Consider the following 12,312-nt stretch of genomic DNA (forward strand, 5'->3'; position numbering starts at 1 on the left):
ATGGTGTAACAAAGATTATTAAGGATGTTTTATACCACACATGGTCTTAATTTTATACCACAATGTGTGTTATATATGTATTTATACTCTCATTTCAGAGAAATCCTTTACTGCCTACTGTCTATTTGCAATGTTGTACCATTTTTCTCTTGAAAACAAAATTAATTTAAAACAAAAAAGAAAACTAAATTATCACTTGAACTATCAAGCCAATACATATGTGCCACAATTAGAGCGTGCAAGAACATGCCACCCTTCCTTAAATAAAGAATATGGCTGTGCATCTGTCAAGAAACCTTTATATATGCACTACATAGTTAAAGGTTCATGTTGTAGACTCCAAAAGAGATATATGCTCAAATGGGATAACACATCCTTCAACAAGTGGTCAGTACAATGGTCAATGCAGCTGGGCACTTGCTACCTGTTGGTGATCTCTAGTGAACTAACCTGGTGATTGTAGCCTGTGCTCTACCACTGTTCTGAAAGACCCCATCACTATCATATAGAACTGAGAATAACAAAATGTACTTGAATTGTTTCCCTAATACTTAGCTTATGTAATATAAATAAAACATAGGGCATCATGAAAATGGTTGGTTACTTATTTTACACTAAAGTAAAATAACACTGAAGCTCTGCACATGGTAAGAGCTGTGAGTGCCATATATATACATACATGCATACATAAACATATTTATAGAATGTACATATATTCAGAAATGCACTGTGAACAAAAGACTCTTTTTTTTATACATTTGTTTAAAATACTGTATAAAAGATAACAACTTCTCCTCATAACAAAGTTCTGTACACACTTCTGTTATAAACAAGTAACATTTACATATAAAACACAAATATTATTAACAAATCTAAAAGATTAGAGTTCATTGTTTCCAAAACTTGGCAGTAGTTAAAGGCCACTCCAGTTTCCATCTTCAAGTATAAAACTACATATCTATGTGGCGATGTCTTGAATCCATAAAGTCCAGAGAACATCTACATGTCTTAACTTGACTGTCGACAGCCAATTGGGAAGGCTTGTGTTGTGTCCAAACTACTCACCACCCCAGTGGGACATATCTGGCTGAGCTGTCAGTGCTCTTCATGCTTCATTGTCATCTTCCATTTTCATGCACATATTCTGCTGAGAAGGATTTCAGAATAGACTTGATTTACTGGACCCTGAACATGATATAGGGATTTCAGATTTGACGGAATGTCTGGGACTCGAGGAAAGTTTTTGCCGCCAAGTGTATAACTCTTTAATAGCTTCATTTTGTTTTCCTTCTTGGTTTTCACAACCTAAAAAAAATGATGTACATAAAGAATGTCACAAATGTCATAACTACTTCATAACTACTTCCCCTCTCTGCCAAAGGAAAGTTTTTATTTTTGTAAATAGAGATTGATTGCACATGAAGGTACATCTGTGCTGTCTGCATGCTGTCTGCTTTGCTCATCACTTAAGTCTTAACAGTAACACCATAATTGAGACCCATGAGCAACATTGAAACTTTTTGGTAAAGGCAAATCAGGCTGCCTAAAATACATTGATGTTGCTTGATATTCAAACTGGAGTCACAATTGCAATCAATGCTGAATAAATAGTTACTTTTCCTTAGGTACCAATACATGATTATGTTTTTTGGAACATGCCCATTCCTTTTGTCTCCACCTATGTCATTGTAAAAAAAATATTATCAGGATCTGTTACTGGAAAAACAATTTTGCTTGCTTAATGTGCAAAGCTCAACCTGAACTATAAACCCAACCAAAATGGAGGGTGCAGGGAAAACATGATAGCTGCATGCTAGAGTTTAAAGTTCTTGAATGAAAAAACGATCCCCATCTGGCAAAACTCATTTTATAATATATTATGGCTACACCACCCTTCTTCTTTAATATTTGTCATTAGAGGGTTTTTTTTTTCAATACACCTGATGTTTCATTAAACACAATACTCATCAGTACGGCTATATACTTTATCTCTGAACATGTGTGTAAAATTGGCATGTTTGCCTTTTGCTTTATCATTTTTCTCTGCATGTGAAAATTCTCTTCATGTGCTATTATGCCATTCTGCATCTCGGTATGACCAATATGTATTGCTGCTGTATATGTGTGTGTTGTTGAGGTTTTTAGCCTCCATGCTTGTTATCTACTTATGCTTGCTTGCATTATATAAATGGCATGTCAATGTTGTGACACTCCTTATGGGTATGTCCCTTGTAGATGGGCACTAAAGTGACTGCGGATGCTGCTGCTTGAGTCCAAGTAAATACAGTATGTCACCAGCACGCCGGAATCAAGTGTCCAAACTTGTCTTTATTGATCCAAGTACATCGTGTCACAGAAAAGGCAAAGTTTTGGGACCACTTTGGGTCCCTTCATCAGGCACAATACGACGTGCTTGATGTCATATTGTGCCTGATGAAGGGACCCAACATGACCCCGAAATGTTGTCTTTTCTGTGACAAGATGTACATGCTTCAATAAAGACAAGTTTGGACACTTCACTCGGGTGTGCTGGTGACATACTTGGACTCAAGCAGCATCATCCGCAGTCACTTTAGTGCCCATCTACAAGGGGCATACTCATAAGGAGTGTGGTGGAATTTCTATTTTATCTGTCACAACATTGACATGCCAGCTATATAATGCAAGCAAGCATAAGCAGATAACAAGCATGGAGGCTAAAAACCTCTTGACACCATTACAGCATAAACTTGTGGTAGTTCCTATGGTCATTTGTTAATTTATAGCTGCCTTTCTTCGCCAGTACATAATCAGATATTCATACGAGTATGGTATTGTTTCACTAAACTCAGTGAACTGTGTGGTAGGCCCACAGTTTGCCATGTCAGCGGTTTCTATTACGTTCCTGAATAGCCCACAGATTTCCCCCGCCACCAGCTTAAGAACACATTACCAACAAATGATCCTGGACCTCATGATTTTACAATGTGTATATGGATATGATACTCCTCTATCCAATCATGGCTGCCCTAGATTCTTTGTAGTGCTTTGGAAATACGCCATGTAATCATTCTTGAAGTGTTTGAGCAAGCCTGTCTATCAAAGCTAACCATAACTATGGCTATAATTGCTGGCAAACAGTGGTGCTATTTAAACAGCTCATGCTTGAAGTTCAGTTGTTAAACTTATATTGCACCAGTTTGACTGAAATCAAAATAGACCTTGTTGGTCATTTTATCATGTACAAGTCATATAAAGTACTCTCTAAGTATTAAATTAAACACTTTTTTAGCAGTTACAACAACAGTTTATTTTTTCCCCTTTTTGGATACATAAATTGAACATATATTAACCACTTCCAGGCCAGCTGTTGTAATTAAATGGCCATCCGGGAGCCGCCACCAATCATGAGCTCCGCTGTGCCGGGTGTGGGCCCAGGGCCAACACGATGGCTTTGCCACTGGAAATCAGAGGGAGATCACCACACAATCTCTGAATGGAGGGAAGTGATGTATATTACATCACTTCCGCATTCAGCTGTCATTCTCCGGCTTCTGCAGCTGGAGAAAAGCTGGTAAAGCAGATCTCTGCTTCACCAGCTTCTTTGGAGGTTCCAAGGTGACATTAGGGGTCTAGTAGTCCCCTGATGTCTCCATGAAGAGGACCTGTCTGTGTAAATTGGCTTGCACATAGGGGGCTTCTTAGCAATAAAGTTAAGTGTATAAAAATGTCTAAAAAAATGTTAAGTTACAAAAAAAAATAAAAGTCACATATTTAAAAAAAAAACATTTTTTTAAACGCCCCCCACACACAAACATGCGTTGGGTGCGCCTACATGCTAAAATGACGATTGCGCTGCACATGTTTCATATCACCGAGAACGTCAGAGTGAGAGCAATACTTCTAGGGCCATTAATCACTGATAACACTAAACTGATGAGCGGTAAAAGCTTTTAAAACGTTGACTATGGCCAATTATGGGTATGGTAGTTTTTTTTGCGATTTTAAAGCTTGACATGTTTGGTGTCTTTTTACCCGACGTGACCCTATCTTTTTTATTTTACAAAAAATTTGGGTAAGAATAAAAATAATATATCGTAGGGAAAACAGTTTATTTTCGAAACGTTCGGTACTTTTTTCATTATATAGTAAAATATAAAAACAACAGTGGTTATTAAATACCACTAAAAGAAAGCTATATCTGTCCCAAATTTTTTTAGAAAATTAATTTCAATACAGCGTTGCATTACTGAATTAATGTGAGTCAAATTACAACAGTGCTAAATACTGAAAAATGGCCTGGCCAGGAAGGGGATTTAACACCCCGGTCTTCAAGTGGTAATAAAAACTGACCATTGTAAGCCCCCCCAGTCATTGTTAAATAGTTTGTCTCAACCCTCCAACTGCCACTTTTGCATACTTCAATTCAAACTTGCAGTTTTAAAGTGCAATATAACTAAACAGGGATTTGCAGTGCTACTGTATATGTGTAACACTTTGACTGAGAATTTTAAGTGTGACAATGCAAAAACATATAGTGCAATGTTGATGGACAGGTATTGTGTACAATATCATTGTAATATAGCTGTAATTTGTTGATTATTATCCTGGAGGTATAGTATTACATTTTGCATTTGGAGCTGGTTTATTATATGGATGTACTGATAGAACTTTAGTGCAACATTTGTAATTAGTATTCATTACGTTATTTATATTATTAATAATGTATCTATTGTACTCCACTAGAAATGCTTCATGGTGCTGGTCTACAAAAGTCTACCGTTAAACTCCAGCCAACAAAACTTTGTGTTTCAAAAATGGTTAGAACCTCTATAGAGTTTTTACTGCCATCTGTTATCCATTCGGGGACATTTCCTCTCATTTCCAGTCTCAGTGTCAACAGAGGCACATATGGCAACCAAAAGTGACAGAGGTTCTAGCCTATTACCAGTCTACTAAACAAAATGTTTTTAAGGAAGTGTTCTTTTAGAAGTGTTTTTAATAGATGCTCACATAAAAACATGATTACATCTTCTCTACTGTTTGCACAATGTTAGCAGAACTTGAAAATTCTTCTTGGGACACAATGGAAACCTCTACACCCTGCACAATACAACCAAATAAATGCTGAATGTATTACTGAATATTATATGGTTGATTATCTTACTGGCTTAGACTATCATCAACTAGTGTGCTAGTGTTACACTGTATATAATTTAAGTAGGGCTAAGTACATACCAGCATTTTTTATCCCACTTACAAACCTCATTTTGAAGAGTATCAGGATCAGCAAGCAAATTAAGCACCTACTACAAAATGATTCTTTATACTAATATTTACACATGTATTCTTAAGTTGCGATCAGGGAATAAATAAAGCAACATTTTGATGATTTTTTTTTAATATTACATGTGTGGCACTGGTATAAAGGTTTTGGTTTATTATAATGTAATCCTTGACACATTTTTTATTGATCCCAATCAGACCCTTATTTGAAGTATTCCCAAACCACCCCTGATTACTATAATCCATTTAATATTTTTCTCTGGCCTCATTATTGCTGTAAATATAGCTAGTACCTAAATGTAATAAACCAAGATAATGTTTCACAAATAGCCTTACAAATGAATTATAACAGGATTTAATATTTAAACAAAACCACAACACAAAATGTATGATTTTCTTTTTATATTTTATATATTAAATGCATTCATGTTTTTTTTCTATGGTGGATCTTTTAGTAAAAAATACTTTAGTTACCAATTATGTGAAAATGCTGTCAAGTTGAGAATTTTGTCCAGTAAAGATCATCCAAAATGCATCTTAATCACAGTCTCCTACCCATTACACACATTGATAGAGACAAATTAAGTCAATAAAGTTTTTCAGCAATTACTCGGACATGAAGCCAAATATGTGACTTATTTATTCATTTAATTATTGGACCAGAAAACATTTATCTTCTAATCAGAGAGTAATAATCCCAGCAGACTGCATTTAGGATGTAGCTACAGATGATGGCTGTTTATAATTAGCGTGTATGAAAATGCCAATTTATTGTACAGACATTTGTGCTAGACATTGTGCAGAAAGAAGCATTTAGGGACTGAAATATTAGACATATGAGAGTATAGTACGCTTGTAACATAATAAAGATACTATTTTAACTGTTATTATTTAACTGCAATAACCATTACTCTCTTTGGGGTTGATTGGGTTGATTAACTAAAGGCAATATGCTGTTCACTGTGCAAGGGAATTTGCACTTTGCAGGGAATTTGTTTCTTTAGCTTAGTGAATGAGGTAAAGTTCTGCTGACTTCGTTTCTTCATCTAATCATGTGCAAGCAAAAATAGCCTTTTTACCTTTAGTAAATCAACCCCTTTAAAGCTATGTTTTTGAATAATACAAGGACTCGGACAAAAATACAAAAAGAGTATGATACTTGAAAAATAAAATAAATATAAAAAAAGTGGAAGCTAAATAACACTTCGCCTTTATATGGCTTTTCTACCCATTTGAGTATCTGCCTATCACTGCACCAAATCTCAGCGTAATTTATGTAAATACAAGTATTTATTATAATGGTTTGGGCAAACTCTATGTTCATTTAGTAAAACTTTTATTAGTTTTTACATTGATGTTATCACATTACTTGTATCTCTATACTATTTACATACAATCTGTTTGACAAATAAACTTTATATACAGGGGGCAGCATTGACAACGGATTTCCAGAGCATAAAGGCAGCTGCGGTTGCTTTTTCTAGATACACAGTTTCTGACTTTACCTCAGATGGATCAGTACAGGAAAGGAGGGGTGAGAGAAAAGAATTGCTGCTCTGACTCTTTTAACTTGTGCTACTCTCTCTCTATAACCGAGGGTCATTTTCAACAAGAGGGAAAGAGAAACGGGAAACTTCCAAAAAAGAGACAGGAACTCCACTGTCTGTCAGGAAGGTTTAGGGCTCAATCAGGCCGCACATAATTACACGTAGTCACATGCACACCTGAACCTGCACAACTCAGCGGGTCCTGGTGCCAGCACCTGGACGCAGACATTGTGCATCCAAGTGTGGGCTCCTGGACCCACATAGATATGCAGGTTCAGGTGTGGGTGTGACCGCATGTAATTGCGTGCAGCCGTGTCAGCCCATAGGGAAGAACAGGCTGCTGCGTGCAATTACATGCAGCATCTGTCCCTTCTGTGAGCGGGTTTTTGTTTTACGGGCGTGCATGTTGTATGGACGTGCATTCCCATCTGAATGAGTCCTTATCCGGCACACATAGTGGAGGTTCAGCATAAGCACCTGCACATGAACATAGTTTGGCTTAAAAAATTATGCATAGCAATGCTTCACTGTGCAGGCTTGGGCACATCTGTGCATGCATCATTCACATATTATGTATCGTGGCATAACATGGGCTATTTAAGGTTGAGACCTACAGGCCTCCAGTGTAGAGAGATCTTCAGCTGTATCCTGTGACCTGAGTTTCTGATCTTGTTGCTGACCTTCTGTTGCCGACCTGGCTTGCCTTTTGACTTTCTTTTTTTTTTTTTTATTTCAATAAATTTTTATTAGCATATAAAGATTTAGAAAGTACAAACATTGCAGGCTCTACCAGAACAGATACCTTTTGACTTTCTTGATTGCTGCTCTATTTCTGTGTGACCTTGGCTTGTCTCCTGACTACTCCTCTGCCTGCTGCTTTTTACTTTGTTTCTCACAAGTTACTGGCCAAGCCTGTCCCTGATTTATTATCTTTCTGCTGCCTTTGTACCTTGTTGCCTGTCCTTGACTCCATCTTCACCTGTTGTACTGGTGCCATCCTGCCTAACTACTGCTAAATGTGTCTCACTACTTGACAGCACTCAATAGTGATTGGCATCCCCTGCCACATCTATGATCCAGACGTCTGTATCCACCAACCCCCCCATGACATCAGTGGCAACATCATCTGCCAGCACTTGTGCTGTTCTTTTGTCCCTGCACTCTTTTTTCCAATATCAGGCTGCACTAGAGCAGCAAATGAGGCCATCTTCGTCATTTCCGGCTCCTATTGAGGTACATGCCACTGGCTGTCTGTCAAAGTGCAATACTATGCTGCTAATGAATACCAAATAGGAATAATAACAGCGTCCTTCTGCAAGTGCAGTGAGAAATCTACCTATCCTCCCTCCCTCCCTAGGTATTCTCCCCATCTCTGACCTACATGTGAATGCTTCACACAAACTGTGAAAGCTTTGTTCCCCTTCCTCCATAGAGAAGGAACCAATCAGCACTATACAATGCTGGACAATCTCTGGAAATATTAACAATTATATCTTATATTTGAAATCCTTATCTTAATAATGAACCAATAAAGAGTCTCCAGTTTGTCAGAAGATTAAATCAGGTGTATTGGTTGCAACTATGAAGCCGGACTTTCTACATTAAATTTTATAAACTATTTTAGTTTTTTTAGGGTCACATACAGAACATGACCAACATTCCTATAGTAACAGCAATGGCAATATTAGGCATCAAGATAGCTGGCATTGCTGTATGATATGTGTGGTGTATGTGATCTTGTCAAAGAAGTCCAGACTACAAATACATTTACAGGGTTATTCACAAAAGGGTGAAGAGTTTGGAGAAAGCAGGAGAAGTGAACAATCTAGGTCAAAATAGCTGATTTGGAAACATTCTTCAATTCAGATCACTTTCCACATCAGCTATGTTGTCCTAGATTGTTCACTTCTCCTTCCTTCTCCAAACTCTTCACCCTTTTGTGAATAACCCTGTTAGTGTCTTTAGCTTGCAGCAACAATGTGTTTTAAATTTACAGGCTTATTTGCACTAATTCAGGCTCAGTAATTGACCTGCATATTGACATAATCACTAAGGGGTCTATTCACTAAGCTGCCGTAGGCAGCCGAGTGAAAGACCGACCTGAAGTGAAGTGAGCCGAACACTGTTCGGCTATTCACTTCAGGCTGGTACGGCTGATTTCAGCCGTATATATCGGCTGAAATCAGCCGTACATCGGGTGGCTTTGCGTGGCTTCGGGTCGGCCGAATATGCTCAGCATGTTCGGCCGACCTGAAGTGCAGAAGGAGTTCGACTCAGCCGATCCAACATCTGGATTGGCTGAGCCGAACCTCTGGCAGGCTACTGGCTGCTGTTCGGTCTATTCTCATAGATGCCGAACAGCAGTGAGTGAATAGCCGATTGCCGCTGAGCGGCATTCGGCTCGGCTGTTCTGCTCGGTCCATCTGAGAGACCGAGCAGAACAATAAAATAGTTAAAAAAAGCACAAAAAAATAAATAGAAAACAATTGTGCGGAGCTAGCAATGACAGCTAGCTCCGCCCAACAGTTTTCTATTGTCCGGCGGTTCTGCTGCCGTCAAAATAAAAAAAAAACTCTCCCGGGCGCTCCGGGAGTCTACCGCTCTCGGCCGCCCAGGAGAGAAACACTGATTTTTCTTTTTTTTTCTTTATTCTGACACGGAGCCGTGTCAGAATAGAAAAAATAAAAAAATAAATTATGGCCATAGGAATGCATTGCTAGATTCCTATTGGCTATTTCAATTTGCAATAGCCAATAGTAAACTAGCATTGCTCCCGCCCTCTGCTGATGGGCCTGATGGACCACAAGTGTTCTATTCTATCAAGAAGATCAATGTCTATATAAATAGGTATTAACAAAGTTAAGGAAACAGTGATCTTTCAGACAATTTAGAATTGGTAGATTATGTTTGAACAACACTTACTTCCACTCTATCTCTAAGCTATACAAATAGTGGGTTAAAGCTTATCAGTAATCACTTTTTTACCTGCTGCAGTTTTGCCAGATTGCTGCAAGCTTTCTCAGTTTTCCACCTGCTGTTGCCTATGCAAAACAGTATTCCCATACACACACATTTGCTTTGAGCCCTCAATAAACATTCTACATCATCAGAAAGAACAGTGTTTTCTTGACTTTCTTCACCCCTTTAGTTATGGGAATTGCCTCTCTTGGAGGAGTGGAGCGCTGGTGATATTATGCATTTACCCAAAGCAAACAATAGCAGAACTGCCTAAAAATATATGCAGAAGCACTATACGAGCATTGTATATTTACTTGTTGTGACAAGTATTGTATATTGATCAGGGAAGTCAGAGGAAGCTCAGAAGTGCTTATCTGTATACTTGCTCTGGGTTAGCGATGCATGAGGGTCAACCTCCGTATTCTCCAAGGAAAGGTTTCCTTTTATTGCATACATAAAGACATGCAAATTATATAAAAAGCACAGAAGAGTACTTGAAATTGAATCACAATCCCTAAATGTGGAAGTGTGCTTTAGTCCTTAACCAAAAAAAAAAAATCTAACTCTTACATATTTACAGCAGAAGCATGCAGAGATATAAATGCATTTATTTATTTTTGTATACAAACCTCATGATAGTGGCATCCACATTTCCCACGTAAGAATTCCTTATATCGTCCCATAGTGATACTAAATGTATCCACTACTTCATATCCATAAAGTGTAGCAGTCTTTAGGATTAGTTTGTTTTCTTCGGACAGCTGTTTTACTTGCACCTGTGTATAAATATTTTATATAAATATGTGTATTTAAATTGTTTTACATTTACTACGGTATAATACATCAACTGATCCCACATAGTAGCACACTTAATAATTACATAGTATTTGAGGTTGAATACAGACACAGGTCTGTATTCAACCTGTGTAGTGCATGCGTGTGTGTACATGAGTCTGTGTGTGGTCTTAGTTTTTATGAGTACCTGTACCCCTGTATGTTATGGTCTCTTAGGAAGGTATCTAATTGATTGTGGAATGAATCAATATTCTCTGCTGATACCACTGCTTGTGGCAGAGTTCCAAAATGTAATCACTCTGACTGAAAAGAAGCCCCTAGGCCAGGGATAGGCAACCTTGGCTCTCCGGCTGTGCTGAAACTGCAAATCCCATCATCCTTCTGCCTCTGGGAGTCATGCCCGTGGCTTGCAATACCTTATGGAATTTGTAGTTTCAGCACAGCTGAAGAGCCAAGTTTGCCTACCCCTATCCTAGGCCCTCGGTGGTTAATTTTTTTTCTCCACCAATTTTAGGTGGTGGCATCTAGTCTTTTTGTTAGGGAGTTTACAGTAAAAAGTTTATTGCAGATGTTGCCATCACCACCTCACATTTTGTACATCAAAATCATGTCCCCTCTTAATCTTCTCAATTCCAGTGTGAACAAATTTGAGTTTAGCAATCTTGTCTAATAGCTTTGATCCTCCAGCCCCTTAATTAGTTTTTTTGCCCTTCTCTAGACTCTCTCTAGCTCAAGTACATCCTTTCTGTGGAATGGTGACCAAAAACCGCACACTCAACATGAGGTCGAACCAATGATCTATAAAGTGGCAAAATTATTGCTTTGTCTGTACCGTACATTCCCTTTTTTTTAATACAAGACAGTACCCTGCAAGCTTTGTTTGGCGCAGCCTGGCATTGCATGCTGTTATTCAATCTGTGGTCTACTATGACCCCCAAATCTTTTTCCATTTCTGACTTCCCTAGTGGAGTACCCAATAATGTGTATTCCGCTTGCCTATTTTTAACCCCAAAATGCATTACTTTACATTTTTCTCCATTAAACCTCATCTGCCATATAGTTGCCCACACCCCTATTTTATTCAGGTCCTCCTGTAATGTTATAATGTCTAAGCCCGTGTCTATTACCCTCCCAATTTTAGTATCATCTGTAAACACAGCAATATGGCTATTTAACAGCTTCCCCAATATCATTAATAAACAGGTTAAACATTATGGGGCCTAGCACAGAACCCCGGGCACTCCACTCTCGACCTTAGACCAATTAGAAAAGGAACCATTTACAGATACTCTCTGGACACATTCCTGTAGCCGGTTCATTCATGTTACATAGTTACATAGTATTTGAGGTTGAATAAAGACATTAGTCCATCAAGTCCAACCTATTAGGATCTCATTCTAGGAGTACCTGTACCCCTGTATATTACGGTCCCTTAAGAAAGCCAGTTCTTTATTCATGTGCACACCATTTCATCAATGCCCATAGATCTCAGCTTGTGTACTAAGCGTTTATGTGATACTGGTTCCTGTAGCCAGTTCTTTATTCATGTGCACACCATTTCATCAATGACCATAGATCTCAACTTGTGTACTAAGCATTTATGTGCTACTTTGTCAAATGCTTTTGCAAAACTTAGGTACACCACATCGACCGGCTTTCCTCTATCCAGATCTCTACTCACCTTTTTGTAGAATGTTAGTAGGTTGGTCTGACAAGAACGGTTCTTTCTAAATCCATGCTGATTATC

The 12,312-nt window shown here is 38.2% G+C and overlaps 1 protein-coding gene across 1 annotated transcript in view; it reads right to left on the bottom strand.

Annotated features, from left to right (window-relative positions):
• Positions 1-929: 929 nt before the first annotated feature.
• Positions 930-12,312, bottom strand: part of CPED1 (cadherin like and PC-esterase domain containing 1) — a 34,238-nt gene continuing 22,855 nt past the window's right edge. The window contains exons 7-8 of the mRNA XM_018557737.1: positions 10,400-10,546; positions 930-1,305 (exon numbers count right to left, since the gene is read on the bottom strand). Of these exons, the coding sequence (XP_018413239.1) occupies positions 1,132-1,305; positions 10,400-10,546 (321 nt within the window). The 3' untranslated portion in view covers positions 930-1,131. The remainder of the gene's footprint in view (positions 1,306-10,399; positions 10,547-12,312) is intronic.

Source organism: Nanorana parkeri, unplaced genomic scaffold (assembly GCF_000935625.1).
Source record: "Nanorana parkeri isolate BGI_ZX_2015 unplaced genomic scaffold, ASM93562v1 scaffold301, whole genome shotgun sequence".
Taxonomy (NCBI): domain Eukaryota; kingdom Metazoa; phylum Chordata; class Amphibia; order Anura; family Dicroglossidae; genus Nanorana; species Nanorana parkeri.